The sequence below is a fragment of the Xenopus laevis genome, chromosome 2L (assembly GCF_017654675.1).
Source record: "Xenopus laevis strain J_2021 chromosome 2L, Xenopus_laevis_v10.1, whole genome shotgun sequence".
NCBI classification, from domain to species: domain Eukaryota; kingdom Metazoa; phylum Chordata; class Amphibia; order Anura; family Pipidae; genus Xenopus; species Xenopus laevis.
This window is the reverse complement of record NC_054373.1, coordinates 120,976,325-121,001,734: the sequence shown is the minus strand read 5'-3', so window position 1 is coordinate 121,001,734 and position 25,410 is coordinate 120,976,325. Positions and strand designations below refer to the sequence as shown.

Below are 25,410 nucleotides of genomic sequence, written 5' to 3'. Positions count from 1 at the left end.
TAAAATGAAGTGTAGAGTCCTTTGAAGACTTTTATATTACACAACATAAAAGTTTCTTCTTACACAAAACCATTTCATTTGCAAACCACAATAATCTTACAGATTGTAACTGAAACATTCAAAGAGACACAAGTGGACACGTGGTGTTACCTCCAAGTACCCAACCTATTTCCTTTAAAGGGATACTGTCATGGGAAAAAATGTTTTTTTCAAAATTAATCAGTTAACCCTTTAAGTGCCAGCAGAATTTCACATTTTGGTTACGCGAAATGCCAGCCGTTTTTGAAACATTTTGTGCTCTCTCACTTTAGGGGCATTTTCTGAGGGGAAACCTATAGTTTACCTAGGAAAACTATACATTGTTTTTTTCGGTAGAAACTGAGCTTTCTAAATCTGCCTGAGTTTTCATGTATTTCCACCTGTGCAAAAAAATTTATAGTGCTAAATACCAAAAAAAAATGAAAAATTACCATTTTTCATCGTATATCAATTTATACCAGAAAAATATTTCATTTTACGGATGAAAATCCAACTGATTTGGAAAGCCTTATGTCTCTCGAACGTGCCAATACCAGATATGTATAGTTTTAGGGAGATTTAGGATTTCTGTACAGCAAAAACTCCCGGCAGTATATTACCGAATTTTGAAAGCACTAAGGCAGAAAACGGCATGCTTTAGATTCCAAGGCAAAAAATCCTGAAACCGTAGGTTTACCCCAGAAAACCATAAATTTTTGAAAAGTACACATTCTGCCGATTACAAAATGGGTAACTATGTCTCTCTACTCCCAACTACCAAACATAAAAGCTTGTCTGAACATAGCGGTTTTTCAACAAAAAATTCAAAATTCTGAAAAATCATTTCAAAGGTTTTATTTTGCTGCTCCGCATATCCCAAACTATATTAGGTACCAAGAAAAAGCACCTGAAATATGATTGCCAGGGGTCCACTGAACAGTTTGATACCCATTATGCATAGGTTTACCAAAGTATCTGGCATTTAGAGACACCAATATGTAGTTAGCACATCCAAATTGTTCAGGACTTTACTTCAGCTACTGAGAAATCAACACATTGGCTGCATTTTTTGTGGGGTAAAAACACAGAAATATATGTTTACCTCCCAAACCCATATATTTTTGGAAAGTACACATTCTACTGAATCTAAAATGGGTACCCATGCCTTTCTGCTCCAAACTACTGAGTCGCAAGGCTTTCCCAAAATTGTCGGTTTTGGTGAAATATCTGAAAATTTCCTCAAACCTTCAACTTCCCAGCACCATATCGCCCATTTATCATTACGTACTAAGAAAAAGCACCCTAAATATGATTGCCAGGGTTCCTCTGAACATTTTGCTGGTCATTGTTCATAAGTTTACCAAAGTATCTGGCATTTAGAGGCCCCAAAATGAAGTTAGCGCATACAAACAGTCCCGTGGGTAACTTCAGCTAATGAAAGATCAACACATTGACTGCAGTTTTGTGGGGTAAAAACACAGAAATATATGTTTACCCCCCAAAACCCATATATTTTTGGAAAGTACACATTCTACCGAATCTAAAATGGGTACCCATGCCTTTCTGCTCCAAACTACTGAGTCGCAAGGCTTTCCCACAATTGTCGGTTTTGGTGAAATATCTGAAAATTGCCTCAAAGCTTCAACTTCCCAGCACCATATCACCCATGTATCGTTATGCACCAAGAAAAAGCACCCTAAATATGATTGCCAGGGTTCCTCCGAACAGTTTGGTGGCCATTGTTCATAGGTTTACCAAAGTATCTGGCATTTAGAGGCCCCAAAATGAAGTTAGTGCATACAAATAGTCCTGTGGGTAACTTCAGCTAATGAAAGATCAACACATTGACTGCATTTTTGTGGGGTAAAAACACAGAAATATATGTTTACCCCCCAAACCCATACATTTTTGGAAAGTACACATTCTACTGAATCTAAAATGGTTACCCATGCCTTATTGCTCCAAACTACTGAGTCGCAAGGCTTTCCCAAAGTTGTCGGTTTTGGTGAAATATCTGAAAATTGCCTCAAAGCTTCAACTTCCCAGCACCATATCACCCATGTGTCATTACGTACTAAGAAAAAGCACCCTAAATATGATTGCCAGGGTTCCTCTGAACATTTTGGTGGCCATTGTTCATAAGTTTACCAAAGTATCTGGCATTTAGAGGCCCCAAAATGAAGTTAGCGCATACAAACAGTCCCGTGGGTAACTTCAGCTAATGAAAAATCAACACATTGACTGCATTTTTTTGGGGTAAAAACACAGAAATATATGTTTACCCCCCAAAACCCATATATTTTTGGAAAGTACACATTCTACAGAATCTAAAATGGGTACCCATGCCTTTCTGCTCCAAACTACTGAGTCGCAAGGCTTTCCCACAATTGTCGGTTTTGGTGAAATATCTGAAAATTGCCTCAAAGCTTCAACTTCTCAGCACCATATCACCCATGTATCGTTATGCACCAAGAAAAAGCACCCTAAATATGATTGCCAGGGTTCTTCCGAACAGTTTGGTGGCCATTGTTCATAGGTTTACCAAAGTATCTGGCATTTAGAGGCCCCAAAATGAAGTTAGCGCATACAAACAGTCCCGTGGGTAACTTCAGCTAATGAAAAATCAACACATTGACTGCATTTTTGTGGGGTAAAAACACAGAAATATATGTTGACCCCCCAAACCCATACATTTTTGGAAAGTACACATTCTACAGAATCTAAAATGGGTACCCATGCCTTATTGCTCCAAACTACTGAGTCGCAAGGCTTTCCCAAAGTTGTCGGTTTTGGTGAAATATCTGAAAATTGCCTCAAAGCTTCAACTTCCCAGCACCATATTACCCATGTGTCATTACGTACTAAGAAAAAGCACCCTAAATATGATTGCCAGGGTTCCTCTGAACATTTTGGTGGCCATTGTTCATAAGTTTACCAAAGTATATGGCATTTAGAGGCCCCAAAATGAAGTTAGCACATACAAATTGTCCTGTGGGTAACTTCATCTAATGAAAAATCAACACATTGACTGCATTTTTGTGGGGTAAAAACACAGAAATATATGTTTACCCCCAACCCCATATATTTTTGGAAAGTACACATTCTACAGAATCTAAAATGGGTACCCATGCCTTTCTGCTCCAAACTACTGAGTCGCAAGGCTTTGCCAAATTTGGCGGTTTTGGTGAAATATCTGGAAATTGCCTCAAAGCTTCAACTTTCCAGCATCGTATTGTCCATGTATCATTACCAGCATAAAGCATCCTAAATATAAACATATGGGTCTACTAAACAGTTTGATGCCCAATGTGCATAGATATACCAAACTTTGTGGCGCACAGAGACCCCCAAATGACAATATGTATAGACATTTTCACGGCTGACGCGCTGGCTGCTTCAATATAACCACCTGGTGTGTGTATTATGCGACATTAGACCACCTAACAGTACAGAGACCCCAGAAAACCATATATTTTCAGAAAGTACACATTCTGACGAATCCAATATGGGTAAATAAGTGTTTCTACTGCAAACTGCCAAACTGCAAAGCAATGCTGAACATAACGGTTTTTATCAAATTTCTGAAAATCGTCACAAAGCTTGAATTTTACCCCATTATATGCCCCACATTTCGTAACTTATCAGTATAAAACATCCTAAATATGAACGCCAGGGGTCTACTAAACACTTTGATGCCCAATATGCATAGATATACCAAACTATGTGGCGCACAGAGACCCCCAAATGACAATAGTGTATATACATTTTCACGGCTGACGCGCGCTGGCCGCTGCAATATAAGCACCTGGTGTGTGTAATATGCGACATTAGACCCCCCCTAACAGTACAGAGACCCCAGAAAACCATATATTTTCAGAAAGTACACATTCTGACGAATCCAATATGGGTAAATAAGTGTTTCTACTGCAAACTGCCAAACTGCAAAGCAATGCTGAACATAACGGTTTTTATCAAATTTCTGAAAATCGTCACAAAGCTTGAATTTTATCCCATTATATATGCCACACATTTCGTAACGTATCAGCATAAAACATCCTAAATATGAACGCCAGGGGTCTACTGAACACTTTGATGCCCGATATGCATAGATATACCAAACTATGTGGCGCACAGAGACCCCCAAATGACAATAGTGTATATACATTTTCACGGCTGACGCGCTGGCTGCTGCAATATGAGCACCTGGTGTGTGTATTATGCGACATTAGACCCCCTAACAGTACAGAGACCCCAGAAAACCATATATTTTCAGAAAGTACACATTCTGACGAATCCAATATGGGTAAATAAGTGTTTCTACTGCAAACTGCCAAACTGCAAAGCAATGCTGAACATAACGGTTTTTATCAAATTTCGGAAAATCGTCACAAAGCTTGAATTCTACCCCATTATATGCCACACATTTCGTAACTTATCAGCATAAAACATCCTAAATATGAACGCCAGGGGTCTACTGAACACTTTGATGCCCAGTATGCATAGATATACCAAACTATGTGGCGCACAGAGACCCCCAAATGACAATAGTGTATATACATTTTCACGGCTGACGCGCTGGCTGCTGCAATATAAGCACCTGGTGTGTGTATTATGCAACATTAGACCCCCCTAACAGTACAGAGACCCCAGAAAACCATATATTTTCAGAAAGTACACATTCTGACGAATCCAATATGGGTAAATAAGTGTTTCTACTGCAAACTGCAAAGCAATGCTGAACATAACGGTTTTTATCAAATTTCTGAAAATCGTCACAAAGCTTGAATTTTACCCCATTATATGCCACACATTTCGTAACGTATCAGCATAAAACATAATAAATATGAACGCCAGGGGTCTACTGAACACTTTGATGCCCAATATGCATAGATATACCAAACTATGTGGCGCACAGAGACCCCCAAATGACAATAGTGTACTGTATATACATTTTCACGGCTGATGCGCTGGCTGCTGCAATATGAGCACCTGGTGTGTGTATTATGCGACATTAGACCCCCCTAACAGTACAGAGACCCCAGAAAACCATATATTTTCAGAAAGTACACATTCTGACGAATCCAATATGGGTTAATAAGTGTTTCTACTTCAAACTGCCAAACTGCAAAGCAATGCTGAACATAACGGTTTTTATCAAATTTCTGAAAATCGTCACAAAGCTTGAATTTTACCCCATTATATGCCACACATTTCGTAACGTATCAGCATAAAACATCCTAAATATGAACGCCAGGGGTTTACTGAACACTTTGATGCCCGATATGCATAGATATACCAAACTATGTGGCGCACAGAGACCCCCAAATGACAATAGTGTATATACATTTTCACGGCTGACGCGCTGGCTGCTGCAATATGAGCACCTGGTGTTTGTATTATGCGACATTAGACCCCCCTAACAGTACAGAGACCCCAGAAAACCATATATTTTCAGAAAGTACACATTCTGACGAATCCAATATGGGTAAATAAGTGTTTCTACTGCAAACTGCCAAACTGCAAAGCAATGCTGAACCTAACGGTTTTTATCAAATTTCTGAAAATCGTCACAAAGCTTGAATTCTACCCCATTATATGCCACACATTTCGTAACTTATCAGCATAAAACATCCTAAATATGAACGCCAGGGGTCTACTGAACACTTTGATGCCCAATATGCATAGATATACCAAACTATGTGGCGCACAGAGACCCCCAAATGACAATAGTGTATATACATTTTTCACGGCTGACGCGCTGGCTGCTGCAATATAAGCACCTGGTGTGTGTATTATGCAACATTAGACCCCCCTAACAGTACAGAGACCCCAGAAAACCATATATTTTCAGAAAGTACACATTCTGACGAATCCAATATGGGTAAATAAGTGTTTCTACTGCAAACTGCAAAGCAATGCTGAACATAACGGTTTTTATCAAATTTCTGAAAATCGTCACAAAGCTTGAATTTTACCCCATTATATGCCACACATTTCGTAACGTATCAGCATAAAACATAATAAATATGAACGCCAGGGGTCTACTGAACACTTTGATGCCCAATATGCATAGATATACCAAACTATGTGGCGCACAGAGACCCCCAAATGACAATAGTGTATATACATTTTCACGGCTGATGCGCTGGCTGCTGCAATATGAGCACCTGGTGTGTGTATTATGCGACATTAGACCCCCCTAACAGTACAGAGACCCCAGAAAACCATATATTTTCAGAAAGTACACATTCTGACGAATCCAATATGGGTTAATAAGTGTTTCTACTTCAAACTGCCAAACTGCAAAGCAATGCTGAACATAACGGTTTTTATCAAATTTCTGAAAATCGTCACAAAGCTTGAATTTTACCCCATTATATGCCACACATTTCGTAACGTATCAGCATAAAACATCCTAAATATGAACGCCAGGGGTTTACTGAACACTTTGATGCCCAATATGCATAGATATACCAAACTATGTGGCGCACAGAGACCCCCAAATGACAATAGTGTATATACATTTTCACGGCTGACGCGCTGGCTGCTGCAATATGAGCACCTGGTGTTTGTATTATGCGACATTAGACCCCCCTAACAGTACAGAGACCCCAGAAAACCATATATTTTCAGAAAGTACACATTCTGACGAATCCAATATGGGTAAATAAGTGTTTCTACTGCAAACTGCCAAACTGCAAAGCAATGCTGAACATAACGGTTTTTATCAAATTTCTGAAAATCGTCACAAAGCTTGAATTTTACCCCATTATATGCCCCACATTTCGTAACGTATCAGCATAAAACATCCTAAATATGAACGCCAGGGGTCTACTGAACACTTTGATGCCCAATATGCATAGATATACCAAACTATGTGGCGCACAGAGACCCCCAAATGGATATATAGTAGATAAAATTTACAAGGCAAAACAAAATAAGGCAGTAAAGAGTGAAATGCAAAAAAATCCAATAAAACCACAAAAATCAATGTTTTTTTTCCAGACTAGTGTTATCGGCCGTCAGAATCACAGTTTGAATATTTTAGCTGGGCCAAACAGGTTATACGGCTAGAAACAAGTGAACACAACATACGCAGAGCTGAAAATGCAATAAAATGGCTAAAAATTCAATAAAATGGCTAAAAATGCACCAAAATACCCAAAATTGCAATATAATCGCCGAAATAACATACAAAAGATATTGCACAGTACGGTTAGCGAATACGCTATTCGTAATGGCAATAAAACATTTTTTTCAGCCAAAAAAAGAGACGATGCGATAAGAAAAAAAAAAAAAAGCCACAATGCCATGTATGTGCGTGTGCACAAATGGTAAATTACATGTTATGTGCGCGTGTGTGCGTGTGCACGTGTGTGTAAGTGCAGTGAGTGTAAGTGACCCCCCCAATCCCCAAAAATGTATGTGTAAGTGTGTGTAAGTGTGAATCTAAGTGTGTATTACTGTAATAAGTGTGTGTTGGTGTGTTTGTGTGTGTAATTGTTGCACTAACCTGAAAAAGTCGCTGGAGACTGTTGCAGACGATCAGGAAGAGCCCCTGGAAGAGATCTGCGACGTCATCTGTGTCCCTGTGCTGTGGGGGCGGAGATCTACGGCGCGGTGTAGGCTGCAGCAGCAGGACACGTAAGTAACACGTGCCTGCTGCTGTTTTTTGGGCCCCTGGGCGAACGCGCCCCAGGGGCCACTCGATCCCCTGCTCTGCTCGTTGTCTAGGGGCAGGGGATCGTGAAGGAGCGGAGCGAGCGGCTCTAACAGCCGCTCCTCCGCTCGCAAACCCGGAAGTGCTGCAGAACGTAGAATCTACGATCTGTGGCACTTTGGTCCTTTGATCCACAGAACGTAGATTCTACGTTCTGTGGCACTTAAAGGGTTAATAGTGCTGCTCCAGCAGAATTCTGCACTGAAATCCATTTCTCAAAAGAGCAAACAGATTTTTTTATATTCAATTTTGAAATCTGACATGGGGCTAGACATATTGTCAATTTCCCAGCTGCCCCAAGTCATGTGACCTGTGCTCTGATAAACTTCAGTCACTCTTTACTGCTGTACTGCAAGTTGGAGTGATATCACCCCCCCTCCCTTTTCCCCCACAGCAGCCAAACAAAAGAACAATGGGAAGGTAAACAGATAACAGCTCCCTAACACAAGATAACAGCTGCCTGGTAGATCTAAGAACAACACTCAATAGTAAAAACCCATGTCTCACAGACACATTCAGTTACATTGAGAAGGAAAAACAGCAGCCTGCCAGAAAGCATTTCTCTCCTAAAGTGCATGCACAAGTCACATGACTGGGGGTTGCTGGGAAATTGACAAAATGTCTAGCCCCATGTCAGATTTCAAAAGTGAATATAAAAAAATCTGTTTGCTCTTTTGAGAAATGGATTTCAGTGCAGAATTCTGCTGGAGTAGCACTATTAACTCATGTTTTCCGATTACAGGATCCCTTTAAGTTCTGGATTCCTGATTCTAAGATCCCAGTCATTTACAACTCTTCTCACAGTGAAACCGAGAACTAAAGAACTGCATTAAGTCATGTAGAAAATAAGAACTGGTTGCAAAGAATGATGCAAACAATGCAGAGTATATTGGACTGGCTGGGATCTGTTGGCCTTTAAAGGAGAACCAAACTCTAACCCCCCTCCATTGCCTCTGCTTGCAAGCTAACTCCCCACAGCATCTATTCTTTTAAAAAGGTCGACCTGTATCCTACTATAAATCTGCAGAATTCAAAGGTGAGATCTTCTGTCTGTGTCTGATCCTCTTCTGTTAGACCGGTTCTACTGTGCATGCTCCTCCAAGATCGGTGTCGCAGCTCTAACAGAAGAGTATCAGACACAGACAGAAGATGGCGCCTTTGAACTATGCTGCACAACCCTGCAGATTTACAGAAGGTCAGGATACAGGTTGACTTCTCAGAAGAATATATCCTGCGGGAAGGAGCTTGAAGGGGGCAGTGGAGGTGGTTGGAGGGGGAATAGGGGTTAGTTCTCCTTTAAGGGGTAATATACAACTTTATTCAACATCAGTTTAATGAATAGGACTTGTGCCAATTCATTCATTTTTTGCCAATTCATTTTATGAAAAAAAAATCTATGCTTTGTTATTTCTTGAGCTAAACTAGGCAAACAGGGAAAATGAAGCTATTCTGTGTCAGGTTCTTGTGAGGGAGATACATAGATAATCTTCCTGCATAATTGACCCCTGCAAAAGCAACAACAACAAAGCAGGAAGGGAGGGGATTGTATACCAATACAAGACAAAGTTTGTGCACCTCTCCATTACACTAAGATGAGTTTTTAACAAGACTGCTTGTTACACTACTAGTCTCTAAGAAACAGAGCCAAGAACTGTAGCAGGTTATATCCCTATGAGATGTCATCTACCTTAAAAGATCTAGGAAAGAATATACAATCAATCATAAAATACAGGCAAATTATCAAGAAGGTTTTATTTTAAAACTTATTCATTGGCTCTTGTATGGGAATTTTAACAGACATTTTTCATTATTGCCTATGGATTTAACTGCAACAAAAGGTACTAAGTGATATCTAGTCAACATGTTATACAATAAGCTATATTACAGCAGAGGCACAAAGGCACATTATATAATTAATATTAAGGAAAAAGCACTTACTCTGGATTCACTATCAAGAAGACAGCGAGAAATTATAGTGTCCAAGAAAACGTCATGTGCTGCAATAATATGATCCAAGTCTTGTGCTTGCAGCACTTTCTTCCAAAGCTCATCCCAGGAGCATTCCAGGACCTAAGGAAACATTCACCTCATGAGCAGAATCAAAATAAACCTTGTACACACATCAGGGGCATTAACAATGAAAAACCAAGATCATCTGCTACATCAAGGGCTGTAAAGAAAAAATATCTAAGCATACCTCAAACGTGATGTAATACTGCATCTGATGAATGAAATGGACCATTTCTGATGCCAGTATGTGACACTGATGGAGGACCCCAGACAGCTCTGCAATATTAACAAAATAAAAGCCAATAAAACACATTAAATATTAAAAAAACACGGATTGTCATATTGAACCATGTGTTTTGGTTGTGGTACATACTTTTGCCATGTAATAGAAACTGGAAACTAAACAGGGGATTTTATGAAAACTATTTAATTCAAATTTTCTTATTTTGGTGCACTTCATTTACTTAGTTGAATTATATATGTCTATATACTATGGTCACCATGTTCAGCCCTCATAGGCTGATGGATGGATGGTTGCCACTGGCTTTCTCCATGGTCTATATCCGAGATGGCACTTGAAATTAGGGATGCACCGAATCCAGGATTCGGTTCGGGATTCAGCCAGGATTCAGCCTTTATCAGTAGGATTCAGATTCGGTCGAATCCTTGTGCCTGGCCAAACCAAATCCACATTTACATATGCAAAATAACGTGACTTTTCATCACAAAAGAAGTTTTTTTCCACTTTTTCCTTTCCTGACCCAATTTGCATATGCAAATTAGGATTCGGATTGGTATTCGCCTGAATCTTTCAACAAGAATTCGGGCGATTCAATGCATCCTTACTTGAAATTTTAATAAAACATTTCTCTAAATTGAAGTGTGTCACCACCAGAGTTGCAGCCCCTTCTGGGCTTGTGATGTGGGGTATCAAAAGATTTAGATCTTAGATCAGGGGTGGAAATTAAGGGGCTCAAACATGGCAAAGTATTAAGTAGATAAAGGGGATTTGGCAGTTAGCATATAAAGAAAAGGGCCCATGCCCAAATCTTTATTTAGATCACTGAACAACATGAGGGTATAAATGTAATGTACTAAGAAGAAATAGCCACATCACAGTTCCCAAGCTTTTTGTTATGGTAGGTCTCAAATAAGAGTAAAAACACACATGTGATCTTCAGCCTCTTGTTCTTACCTGGCATGCTTTTGAGTAGTTTTGCATTGCACATTTGTCCTTTCCATATGTCTGTAAGTATATACTCCATCCTCTTTGCTCGCCAGAGGAAGTTAAACACCCTGAGGTAATGACTCAAACACTCTCTAGTGAATACCTGCCATATACAAAGCAAACATGGAACATAAACATCGCTTTACATCATTTACTAACAGTTTAGACTATTGCGTAAGGTCCATATTTAACATTCCATGTTAATGGCTTATGTTATTTACAAAAATATATCTTCTAGAGATGACATATGATTACCCTTCCTCCTTCCAAGAGCTTTGCTGGTAACATTATCATATTTAAGGGCACTACTCGGATTAAGAAGACCTTAATTTATAAGAATTTGGGATAAACATTAAGATATTTTGTGTATAGGACCAGAATGAATTTGCAATTCCTGCAAGGAGACTAACATTGCAATTTAACATTCTTCTTAATGCAAAGATATACAGACATAATATTAATTATCTGCTTGGAGACTGGGGTTGTCCAGATATGGTGCCTTTCCTCTAATTGGAATCACCATACATTAAGTTAAGTGGTAAAAATCATTTAAATATTAAATATACCCAATAGGATTGTTTTGCCACCAATATGGACTCAAAGCGTAGTTACTATCAAGTACAAGGTACTGTTTTATTATTACAAAGAATAAAGACATCAATGGACTATCTTAAAACAGAATTTGTGGGAACTGGCCTTCCCATAATTCAGAGCTTTCTGGATAAGTGATCCCATACCTGAACCACCAATAAAAATGTAAATATTTTGCCTATTATTTTATGGGAATATTTATTCATGGAAATAGATATTTAATGCTACAACTGATATTGCATGCTTTTTCATACAAGATACATTTTAGAGTCAGTGGTACTTTAAATGCAGACCTTGACTTTAACCAACATAATCTTCTTACTAACACACACTTGCACTTTCCCACTTCTCCAAACTCCTTCAGTATATAGATGTATCCTAAAAGTGCATACAAATTAGATAACACTTCATTACAAACATTTTCAAGCATTTCTAAAATGCCGTTTGCAATCTGAAAGCAAGTTTTGGCTTCATTTAAGAAAAAAAAAAAATTCACTGATTTTATACGAGAAAGCTCTTTTGAACAATAAACCATCTATTTTCTCATCAGTCCTAAAGAATCCATCATCGTGTTTTATTTTAAATATAAAAAAATATGATTGTACTTAAATATATTCTACTGTTCCAGGGAAATTATTGCAAATTAGTTGATAGTCTGTGAATAATGGAGCACAATGAATGAGCCATTTTATCAAGGATATGCTTAAATCTCAAAAGGAACAAATGAATTATTAAAAAAAAATATATAAGAAAGGGTTGAAATAAAAGGGGATTTTTGAGCTTATTAAGAATTTAAAGAGACTTAGATTTGGGCTTAAGTGCTGACATAATAAGAGATTTGCAGACAAAATGATCTTCTTAATCAAAGATTCTCTAGTTCTTCTGAATACAAAGCACTTCCATTTTAAAGCATTAAGGAAGGAGTCTTCCCTACACTGCATATATTGTATCTATTTCACAAGCAACATCATATTAGGAAGACACTTTCTGACACAAAGATTTTTTTTTTAATATTATAAGGATATATATATATATATATATATATATATATATATATATATATATATATATATATATATATATATATATATATATATATATATATATATATACTTTGTTTAATCTTTGTGGGTGCAGGGTCCAAAAATTCATATAGAGGTTTGTTTGCAAGGATCCGCACACCAATGTTTTCATCAAAATAAGTGTTTTATTTAGTACATAGATCTATGTACTAAATAAAACACTTATTTTGATGAAAACATTGGTGTGCGGATCCTTGCAAACAAATAGAGAGAGAGAGAGAGAGAGAGAGAGAGAGAGATTTTTTTTTTTCCCCTGATACATACACATAGGATCAGTTATACAAATTAAATCTGAATTACATTAAGGCCAAATCTCATATAGTTCATTTTAACCAAATAATTCAAATTTTTTAACAATTATTTTCTCTCTTTGTAATAATAAAACAGTACCTTGTATATGATAGTAACTAAGATGCATACATCCATACTGTAGCAAAAACAATCCTATTGGGTTTATTTCATGTTTTACTGATCTGATATCTGGAAAACTGAAGGGGTGAGGAGTGTTCGTCTTCTCCTTTTCTAGACTACTCATAATATTGCAACACTGTATTGGTGGTCAGCTCTCCTCCAACTAGTACTACAGTTGCTTGTTATCCTCCTCATTTGCATCTTTAGTCTTAACTGAAGGTGGCTGATTTTTGAAAAAGTGTGTCTGTAGTCTTGCAATAGACAAGGACAGACAGAACAATTATAATTTCTTTTATTATACAAAGCAAACAGTCCCTGTAACATGTGTTGTACAACTTTTGTATAGCATTTTATCATCCCTAGTGAGTTAGCTACCAAGCAGCACATTAGAGAAACATTTGATAGAAGCCAGAAGCTGCATTCAGGGCTTGTCTATGGCTGGTCCACAGCTAGTGACACAGCATTGGCTCACAGTTTGTTCTGTTGAGCACAATTGCAAGTGCACTCCCTGTGTATGAATGAGTGAGCATACCAGTTATTGGACAGGTTAATGGACCGCTGAAAAGACTGAAAATGTGCATGTGCATCGTGATGATGAACAATCTCTAAATTGTCATACTGAAAACTGGGATGATTTCAGAACATATTTAACTGTTTGCATTACAGGATTCAAAAGAAGCACAAGATTTATATCAAAAAGAGGTACAATCAACATACTGTGGCAATAGGTCCATCAACATGATAATCTAAACTGAACACGTCCCATCCAGTGTCACCTGGTGAAACCTAGAAGTGAAGAATAGATACTTAATATGTGTGTGTATATATATATATATATATATATATATATATATATATATATATATATATATATATATATATATATATATATATATATATATATATATATATATATATATATATATATATAAATATAAAAACAATACCACAGGAAGCCAGCACTCTTGTGTGCCTGGGTGCAGAATCCGCCCAGGAGCAGTAACTGATAGCAACCAATACGATTTTTAAACAGGAGACCAGTACATACAACCTTCTGATTAGTTGCTATACGTTACTGCACCTATGCAAACATAGTGTCTTTTATTATATAACCCACATTGTGAAGAAAAAAAAAATACTATAACAGTCAACTACAGTAGTGCAAAGAGTCTGTGATGAATGGGCAGATTGGATTATTTGCATACTTCCGTACATTTTGTACCCGCTGCATACACCATTTTTGCTGTTGTGTAACTAAGGCCACAACAATTTTGGGTAAACCAAGATATTAAGGGGGTTATTAATCAAAGGTATAAAGGTACAAAGTTATAAAGTATGGGGCATTTCCCTGGAGGGGGAGGAGGGAGGTCTACCTGGAGTGGGGGGTACTCTGTTTTTTTACAAATGGGTTGAATTCTCCTTTAAATGCTACAATAACAAGAATTCCAGTTTCCTACTAGGATTATGTTAAATTAATTTGTTGTGTTAAGAGAAAGCTGAACGAGAGAATATATCCTGTCGGGAGCCAATCTACAGCACAGTTCATAAGGATAATAACCATTGTGTTTACATTGAGTTGCATGCCATTATGTACTGAAAACATGTAATAATAAAAGTTGTGATGAGTACAACATATATGTCAGCTACAGTAAAAATGCAAATGAACAGCCTGCAGTTGTCATAGTGCAAACAATACATTTACTTCAGGCACACCTTTGTAGCTAGCCAATGAAATGATTTAAACAACAAACGCTGACCATTATTCAAAATGGCAAAAAATTTTAGGAGTTAATTTTTTTCTGGGTACTAAAATATATTTTCTGCTGAATTTCTCCACTCTACAATTTTTAAAAGGCAGACACAAACACTTTCAAGTGGAGTGACCAATTAGACAGTAGCAATGAAATTTCAAAATCTATATATACACAAAAGGGAAATAAAATGTCTCACAAAGACTCTGCATAACCAATATGCACTAGAGCTCAGTTAGAAGGGGTGGGGGTAGATGATTGGATCAGCGGCACATTTCAATCTCTTTTTTGTTGTTGTTGAAGGCCTGCCTAAGTTATTAGCTTGAAGGCACTCTCACTAACAAGAGACTATTATTTTAAAGATGCAGCCTTGATTTTTATTTTTACAGCCCAGATGAATGCTATAAATAATGTCTTCTTATTTCTAGTAAATGGCCCCATTTGAATCATCAAAAGAAAATTGAGGTTATTATGTTCTCCGTCTAGCGCCACTTTAGGTGCCAATTCTAAGGATGTTTGTTTATTACTTTATACTGGTAAGGAAGGTACATCCGAATTAAACACTATAAATGTTTTAGGATACAAGCATTTTCAAAATTTCTACAGCATTAGTCTACAGCATTTTTATACAGAAACTAAAGGAAAACTGCATCTTTTCCATAATAAATAAGTAAAAAAATATACAGAATATCTAATCCTAAAACAACAGAAACTAAAACAGAAACTATATATATGGCTAGTCTCACTCACCAACAGATCTTCAGCTTAAATTCCCTATAAATTGTGTGTAGCCTCACTGCCCAAATACCATAGTATTTCATTGTTTTGTCAGGCTGAATAAGGTACGAAGAAGCTGTGAAATCAGGGCACAACTTCTACATTTCAGGGAAAACTTGAGCACTTCCAAAGTGATGAATGGTTCCCTCAGTAGAGTTGTAAGCTTCTAACCCCCATATGTAATAAAAGTCACCAAATTTGCCCAGGAGCAGTTAAGATGTTTGCTTTAAAAAGGGGACCAGTAAAAAGCTAACTGCTGATTGGTTGCTATGGGTTACTGCTCCTGGGCAAAAGTTGTGCATTTTATTACATAACCCGATAAGAGTGTTCCAGCCAGTATAACTGATCTTGCAATTGTTCCTGCGACTTAGATAAGCTCTTCAGGGAAGGGACTTCCTGCTGTGTCTCTTATCGCATGGCACTTAAACACTGTATATTTAAACTTATTGATTATTGTTCTAATACTTGCCCTCTATTTTGTAGAATTGTACAGAGCTGCGTAACACAAAGCTTAATAAATAAAAACTCTTCCACGTTCTATTCATTCTTAGGGGATTTCTAGAACCGTATTCATCAAATGGTGAGTTCTAACTTTCATCCATTGATAAATAGAATTCTAAAAATCCCATAGGAATGAATAGAACATGGATGAGTTTTTATTTATCAAGCTCTAAACTCACATTTTGATAAATCTGCCCCTTAATAAATAAATTTAAACACATGTGCATTTTACATACATACAAGTGTTTTACAAATTGTTACAGCCTGCACCAAGTGAGGTGCCCTAGCAAATGTGGTGAGGGGTAATTGGGCGCAGTATAACTGCCTGATATATATTCAAAATCATACTGCCTCTATACTGAATGCAAACATACCCTTTTTCTAAATCAGTCATCAAGTCATTGATCTGGAGTGTGCCTGTGCAGGTATCTGGTGTATGCAGAAGCCAATCTACATGAAGAACTTCTTCATGATGTATTAGGGATATTGGATAATGTTTATATGCGTTACTCTAGTTCAGTCATGAAGTTCTGTGCAGGCAGCTGTAGTTACTTTAAATTATGTTTCTAGTGAGGTCTTTGTGAAAAACCAGAACCACTGATATTGTAAACAAAAAAAGCAAATACCGTATATTAAGTATGTCACTGGGGCATGACTGCTGTTGTTATGAGATGAAGAAATGAACTATAGAAGCAACACAATTCAGCATGCAAATTATTCGGCATTACTCCTCATTACACATACACAAAATATATTGAGCATTTTTAGTTATATGCCTAAAACGAAATGCTTTCTCGTGCACCCTGTAACGATCCTGCAATTTATAGTGGCAGAAAACATGCACATTTATTTCAGGGTTATTGCATTAAACAACCCATCCTCCTTCCTTTAATACAAAAAAGAAACACATTCCCATCCCTTTGAGCAATTAAAGCTTACATTTCCCTGATTTTCACCATTTTCTGTTCTGTTAAATGGGGTTGTATTGCAATTTGTTTTTTTAAAAACAATTTACACAGCCATATCTGTAAGTTTGTCTAAAAGATGCAAGCATGCCATGAATATTCTGAAATTCCCAAATCAGCAATGCCAACTCCATTAATGTATGTGACTGCTGTTGGAATCTGCTTAAGGGGGATACCTGAGGATATACATATAAATGCAGGCATTCCTGTATAATTGGATCACTTTGTCTGAGTGCAGTCAAAAAGTATCCAAAAAGATGATTGATCCACACTTCACAAGACTTGGAAAAACATGTTTTAAAGTGAAAGGACCAACATGTCGGTTGAACTACCTGCCTCTCTCACCTCGTGCAAATATAAGCCCTTGTAATAAAGCATTTTTTAAATTGATAAGTCGTAGGAAGAGTGGATCTGAACACATTTTTTACTTTCGATGGATATAGCTTGGATGATTTTTTGGACAGACATAATATCAAAGGCTATTGTGATACTAAGCTCTATAGTTAGTATAGGTATGGGTATATAGAATTTAATTAAAACTAGGGAGGGGTGTGTGTATGTTTGCTGGGTTTTCATTTGGAGGGGTTGAACTTGATGGACTTTGTCTTTTTTCAACCCAATTTAACTATGTAACTATGTATAGCTGATTTTGAAAAATGTAACTGACTGTACGTGGAAAAAAATGGATACCTCCAAAAGCCTGACGTCCAGTCGTTTGAGGATCTCAGGATTGTCGAACTGTGCATTAGTTGCTCTGACAGCAGTTTCAAGGATCCCAGTAAGATTGTGTTGGTACAGAGTAGTGGCTGGACGAACAAGTTCTGGTCTAGAGTGAAAAACAATACAAGTATTTCAAAGTATACAGTACAGAGTCTGGTCAATTTCTAACAAAAGATTGTGTTAGGGAATTCACTTAAAGTCTTTTAGGGATGAAGTCTCAAAGAAAACTAAACAATAAAGTAAGTACAAATGTTTCAATTAAACATGAAGCCAGGTTAAAATACACAATCTTCAATATAACAGTCTAAAGAAAGAGGCAACATCTGATTAACCTTGTGCAATTCTAGACGGGGATAATTTTCAAGCATATCTCATAACATTTTGGAAATAGAAAGAGGGACATAAAAGATTTGCCGTGCAGAGTTAGGTGCCCACTTTTGTGGCCACACCCCCTGATTACCATGTTCCTTTTATGAAATTTGGCAGTTTATGAAAGTTTGAACACATTTCTGTGGTTTTTATGTGTTAACGGGATGGTTCACCTTTAAGTTCACTTTGAGTATGCTATAGAATTGCCAGTTCTAAAAAACTTTGCAATTGGTCTTCATTATTTATCTTTTATAGTTTTTGCATTTTTTCCTTCTTCTTTTGACTCTTTCCAGCTTTCAAATGGAGGTCACTGACCCCATCTGAAAAAACACATACTTTGTAAAGCTACAAATGTATTGTTATTGCTATTTTTTTTTTATTAATTATCTTTCTATTCAGGCCTCTCCTATTCATATTCCCTTTTCTTATTCAAATCAATGCATGGTTGCTACGGTAATTCAGGCCCTAGTAACCAGATTGCTGAAATTGCAAACTGGAGAGCTGCTGAATTAAAAGCTAAATAACTCAAAAACCACAAATAATAAAAAATGAAAACTAATTGTGAATTGTCTCAGAATATCACTCTCTACATCATACTAAAAGTTAACTCAAAGGGGAGCAACATCTTTAATATAGTTTTACTAATGAAGTTGAATTCTCCTTTAAGCTGCAGGTCAGTTTCTCCAAGAGACCTGCTTAGCTTAAATAGTTACAATTGTTTCTTTGCTTATCTTAAATCATTTCAAAAGTATCTAAGTGCAGCTGCCACGTATTCTGGGTTCTTTGCCAAAAGCCAATTAAGTTAGAAACTTTGTATATTTTACTGGCTGTTCAGTGCTGAGGATCAAAGTGAAAGTTAGGACATTTCAGTAACAATCCAGGACTGTAGCTAAGCCTTCAAAATTGGGAATGTCCAGCGAAAAACAAGAAAGTTGCGAGGTATGTTTTAAAGAATAGCTCATAAACTGCACCAGCTTTGATCAATATGAGTTAAAGCAACAATGGATTGGTTCCATTTAGCACCTGTTAGTAAATCAGTCCAAGAAAGCCTTACTTTAATAAATCCATCAGATGGCGTATGAAGTCTCCCTGTCCCAGAAGAAGATAGCGCCTCATGGCCTGCATGTGTTCAAGAAGATTGTAGTTCTTGTTCAGGACATCTAACAAGTATTTGCTAGTGTCAAAATATGCAGCATCAATTTTAGTTTGAAAGGCATTTTCTAAATCAGTGAAAAGGTCTGCAGCTATAGGAGAAAGCAAAAAAAATAAAAAAAAAAGTAAAACACACACAATAATTGTGGTCTTATAGGAAATGGTGTTCTGGTAGCTGCTCAAACTACATTGTTTTGGAGAAAAAAAATCTTTGAAGCTAAAATCCTGTTATTATAGCAGTCTGTTTCCTATGTCTGCTGTCAGGCATCTCTCAATCTTTGAATCTTTGCCTAAACAGAGACACATACTGTGTATGGTTTGCAGCGAAGCCAAAAGCTGATGGCATGGAGTGCATCTTCTGAAATTCCCACTGCCAGCCCAGACTGTATAAAAGAATTGGTTTTGGTGCCCTTCAGTCAGCTTTTCAGGTGCTTTTAAGCATTACTCATTTAAGGCACATTAGAAAAAATCCCAGGTGCTATAGTTCGAATATATATATGCATGACCAACTTTAAAATAACATTAAAAAACTGCAAAATCGAAATACAAAGTATTGTGAAATAAATGTGTCATTAGTGCATACTAAATGGGTGTGTAAATGTATATAATATTTAGTGTTGTTAATGGGGCTTCAAAAAGTCTAGGCTCATGGGACACAGACTATTTAATGGTACTGGTCCTTTAAGGAAATAATTTGGTTTCATTTGCCATGGTTTTCCCTAAGAGAACTAACACAATATGACAACATGCCTTAAAGAGGTCCAACTTTTGTTTAGTTTAATAAGTGCAAAATATCTGTTCTATAGAGATCTATTTGTTTTTCTACTTCCTGGTAGCACTTAGTTAAACTAAGTCTAAACTAATCATTCTGTACGCTGTAAACCCGTTTTTGTTATTTACTGTTTGTTCACCATTTGTTATCGAATGTAAAGCACTGTGTGACTTGTAAATAAATGATGATGATGATGATGATAATAATAATAAATCAGCTGTGGAACATTGACTTTACCATCTTTTGGAGACTCTGCACTTTTGCCCATCGTCTTGGTGGCTGGAGTTTGATCATGGCACACCTGGTGTAAAAAGTTGATGGACTTTCCAATCAGGAGAACCTGAAGAGAACAAAAAAGGATGGAAAAATTACATTTATATTTCATCACTTTTAAATGGGCTGATCACCTTTAAATGAACTTTTCGTATGATGTAGAGAATAATATTCTGAGACAATTTGCAATTGTTTTTCATTTTTTATTATTTGTGGTTTTTGAGTTATTTAGCTTTTTATTCAGCAGCTCTCCAGTTTGCATCTTAACCAATCTGGCAACTAGGGTACAAATTACCCCAGCAACCATTCATTGATTTGAATAAGACTGGAATATGAATAGGAGAGGCCTGAATAGAAGGATCAGTAATAAAAAGTAAGAATAACAATACATTTGTAGCCTCACAGAGCATTTGTTTTTTAGAAGGGAGTCAACGACACCCATTTGAAAGCTGCAAAGAACTATAAAAAAAATAAAATAATGAAAGCCAATTGAAAAGTTGCTTAGAATTGGCCGTTCTATAACATAATAAAAGTTAACTTAAAGGTGAACCATCCCTTTAAAGACTATTGTTATAATTATTTCAAGGCCTTCCCAAAAATATGTCTAATAGACTCTGCTTTATACTGTACTAAGTTGGCAAATTCCTAGGGACTATATACAGGACTACACTAGTAAAGCATGAGCCATGTAAACATACATGTACCCGGGCAATACACTGATACAGGGCACATCATTTGCATGTGCAGGGTTTAAGGAGGAGAGCCATATGAATGGGATGCTTGAACAGATATACTATAACAATCTATGGACAAATGAGTAAATATATTCATTTGTGAATAAAGATAAGGAATAGATTTCATGTTAAAAAATTGCAACACAAATGTATTTATACATTAACTTGTGACATAAGAAGAATAAGAGAACTCCGGTATAAACAGACATAGCGCAGTTTATTGCATATTGTAAACTAACCTATACCAAGATCCATTGCAAGATGGCACAATGTTGCAAGGTATAGTTGGATAGTCCATTAAAAGGTCTCCGCAATGCTGTAAATGCAATACCCCTTGAAATGGATATCCGTGATTGCAGGGAAAAGACATTACAATTAGGGACATTACTTAGAGGGTAAAAAGAACTTTCTTAAAAGTAAACCGGTTACAAAGATTTTATGAAGTTATAACCTTACCTTTCTAGACTGATCCATGGTCATAAACGATGGAATCATAGACTTTCTTAAAGAATACTTGTCGTGCCACAGCCGGTCTGTTTTCACCATCGGATCAGAAGCAACAAAAAACTAAAGAGAAATAGATCAGACATTTGAATGTCCCACACATTCAAGTATATTTCATTCAGACACAGAGATAGAAGAAATATATGCGCTGCATTGTTTTTCTATCAGCCTAGATACATGCAACAGTATGTAATGGTTGTCACACAAGAGACCTCAGAGAAAATGAAATGCTTATGCTTTTCGGAAAATTCCAGGAATGGAATGTATTATCGATATATAACATAACCAGAAAGCTCTAAATTACAGTAAGGGCATTTCCCATAGAATCCATTATAAGAACTTAATTCTAATTGTTTTACATTTCCCTTTTTTCTGTAATAATAAAACAGTAGTTTGTACTTGATGGTAAGCTACATGAATCCATATTGGTGGCAAAATAATACTATTGGGTTTATTTAAAGGGGAACTATCGCGTACCTGTTACCAATTAGTTTAGATGCATACAATCAAATGCAGTCTGCAGAATCAATCTAAATTAACCACCGATTAAATATGCAGTATGATTAATTTGCATTGATACTGTGTTCTATAACTAAGCTGGCAAGTCTTTTTTTGTGATTTACACAGATCTGCATGAAGAAACACTCAAATGACAAGAGTTGGAGGAGCACTGTGGCTGTTCCTGATATTTTTTCTTGTTAGAAAGAAAAGGGCAGTACTTTAGAAATAAATACACTGGGCAGTAAATTATAGAAACAAATCTGCATGTTGAACAACAAAAGCAAAAATCTGATTGGATGTCATAAGATACTGCTTAGGTTCACATTTTCTTAGGGTTTAGAAATTAGCCCAACGTATGTTGAATTTACACACAAGCCAAGGTAATATGCCTTTTATACATGTGATACTTAAGCTTAAAGGAGAGGTGAGTGATTGTGTCAAAGAAGGCATATCTAAACACCAATCAATGGTCCCCAGCAATGCCACTGTGGCACAACAAACTACTGGGTCAATTTCTCCAGATCCCTGATCCGAGCATTTGGGCGAATAAAAGAGTTACAGAACTTCGCCATATTCTTATTGGGAATGCACTTAAAACATTTGACCAGCTCAAAAGTGACTTTGACTTGCCGAATCACTACTTATTTAGATATCTGCAGCTTAAGCACGCCTTTTCGGCACAATTCCCTGGCAACACGGTGCACCTTAGAGAGCCTCGAATAGAGAAACTTCTTAAACTGGAAGGGCTCCGTCACCTGACCTCTAATCTCTATGGAGGTCTGATGGACTTAATGCCGGATCCACTGGCTAGAGCTAAATCTCAATGGGCTCAGGACCTGGGAGAATTTCCACAAGATGCTTGGTCGGATATTCTCAGTCAAGTGAGAGACATTTCAATACCTGCCAGGGACCGGCTTATTTAAATAAAGTTTCTTAACCGCATTTACTACACGCCTGTGAGATTGGCGAGAATCTTTCCAAATTCAACAGACACCTGCTTCAGAGGCTGTTCAGTGGAGGGCACTTACTATCACATGTTTTGGCAATGCTCTCATATACAGAAGTACTGGAAAGATGTTTGGGACTTTTTGCATATCCACTTGGGCCTTCCACATATTGCCACGCCGACACTAAGGGGCCGATTCACTAAGCTCGAGTGAAGGATTAGAATGAAAAATACTTCGAATTTCGAAGTATTTTTTGGGTACTTCGACCATCGAATGGGCTACTTCGACCTTCGACTACGACCTTCGACTTCGATTCGAACGAAAGATCGTTCGACTATTCGACCATTCGATAGTCGAAGTACTTTCCCTTTAAAAAAAACTTCGACCCCCTACTTCGGCAGATAAAACCTACCGAAGTCAATGTTAGCCTATGGGGAAGGTCCCCATAGGTTTGCTAACCTTTTTTTGATCAAAGGATTTTCCTTCGATCGTTGGATTCAAATCCTTCGATCGATCGAACGAACGTTTAGCGCTAAATCCTTCGACTTCGATATTCGAAGTCGAAGGATTTCAATTCGAGGGTCGAATTTCGAAGTATTTTTAACTTCGAAATTCGACCCTTAGTGAATCTGCCCCTAAGTCTTTTGGGTCTTACAGAGGACCTACCCTTAAACACCAGGAACAGACTTTTACTCCTCCAACTCTTATTCTTTGCCAAGAAACTCATTCTCCTCCACTGGAAGGACACTCAGGCCCCCCGGATCGGGGAGTGGAAGCAGCTTGTCAATTCTAATTTGCCGCATATAAAGGCAGTATATATCTCTAGAAATTGCCCGACTAAATTTGATCTGATTTGGGGCACATGGATGGCGTTAGATAATTTGGTACATACTTGAGCTAGATAATGGTGATTAGTAGGTCCGAGGCTGGACTGATAGTCTAACTGTGATGTTTGAGGTTCTGGCGTGGGTTCTAAAGGGCTGATAGCAATGTCACATTGCACTTGTTTCTCCTACCTCCTCTATATTACTGACGGACATCGACCATGAGTAATCCTACCTAGGTAATCAGTGGAAGCGTAAATATGGCAATTTTGTTTATGTATTTTCCTTTTATGTATGTAATTAAACTTTATTTTCTTGTTTGTTGGAAATAAATAAACAGAACTTGAAAAAAAAAAAAAAGGAGAGGTGAGTGACAAAAACCAATATAGTATAGTATTATTTAGTATTACTAAAAGTCATTTGCATTATATAGTAAATAAAGTACCCCCTATTGTAAAATATAACAATATTATAAGTTACCAAGGAGTTCCATGTCCATATAAAAACACGAGGCCAAAGGCAGAGTGTTTTTATACAGGTCATGGAACTCCCTCATATCATGATCTTTGCATGGCTGCCTAGCCTTACATAGGAGTTTTATATTACATATATGACATATGAAGCCAAGACATCCAGTCAAATGCATAAAGGAACAAGGTTGTGTTTTTTGTAAATAAACTTCTTCATGGTCATAGGGGCTGCCATCCAAGTTCCAGTAGGGCTGTAGTGCTCATATTTAGTTGCAGATACCTGCTAAGCTGGTTAAAACAAAATAGTTTTAAGAACTATGTGTATGGGGCAGATTCAAGGCTTTCACCTATAAGAAAACATTTTTTTTATAGAGAATAAACCTGTTGCAACAAAGAAATATTTTATGTGCAGCTACTAAACAAAAAAATCTAACTATTAAATTCAGATAAAGCTTTTTTGACGTGTTACTGGCCCTCAAACACATTGTTCAGAGGTATTGAAGTTTTCTGTTACCTGCATACCAGTTTACTCATCCTACTTTTTCAAGTAAAGGTAGGCTATATCATTCTATATGTTTGTTGCTATATTAAAGAACCTTAATTCACGTTATGTCAAAGAACCCAAGATTTGTGGTATTGATGTTGTAACAGAAACAGAAGGTGTTAGGTGAGAAATAATTTCTATATAATCTTTGAGTAAAATGGTTGGTTGCTTACTGTTAACACTGCATTTTTAAAATCCAATGTGTTGTTTATACCATCCTTCCATCCCAGTACTTTTTGTTCGCCATGTCAATTATACACATTTGTGATTTGTGACCTAGAGCCCCATATGCATTTCTACATATAAAATACATGTACAAAGAGACTGTATATAGTTCTAAATACATTTCTTGGGAAAATCTTCTTTAACAATGTTACATTGATACTGTGATCAAAAAGTATATATTATATAGATTGTAGTTGAACATATTAATGTATTCTCATAAATGATAAAGTATTCTGATGGCTGCTCCCTAGGCAGACGTCATCAAAGAATGTTTAAATAAAGGTGAACGAATGATAAATTCCTCTTTGGGCATAGATTATC

The 25,410-nt window shown here is 37.0% G+C and overlaps 1 protein-coding gene across 3 annotated transcripts in view; it reads right to left on the bottom strand.

The window, feature by feature from the left end:
* The window catches only part of tubgcp3.L (tubulin gamma complex associated protein 3 L homeolog), a 56,349-nt gene that overhangs the window by 5,189 nt on the left and 25,750 nt on the right, over nucleotides 1-25,410 (bottom strand). For all 3 annotated transcript variants that reach the window (XM_018247189.2, XM_018247188.2, XM_018247190.2), the window contains 8 exons: nucleotides 21,531-21,641; nucleotides 20,305-20,407; nucleotides 19,198-19,387; nucleotides 17,745-17,880; nucleotides 13,778-13,846; nucleotides 10,944-11,079; nucleotides 9,936-10,024; nucleotides 9,677-9,808 (listed from right to left, as the gene is read on the bottom strand). In XM_018247189.2, coding sequence (XP_018102678.1) covers nucleotides 9,677-9,808; nucleotides 9,936-10,024; nucleotides 10,944-11,079; nucleotides 13,778-13,846; nucleotides 17,745-17,880; nucleotides 19,198-19,387; nucleotides 20,305-20,407; nucleotides 21,531-21,641 — 966 coding nt within the window. The remainder of the gene's footprint in view (nucleotides 1-9,676; nucleotides 9,809-9,935; nucleotides 10,025-10,943; nucleotides 11,080-13,777; nucleotides 13,847-17,744; nucleotides 17,881-19,197; nucleotides 19,388-20,304; nucleotides 20,408-21,530; nucleotides 21,642-25,410) is intronic.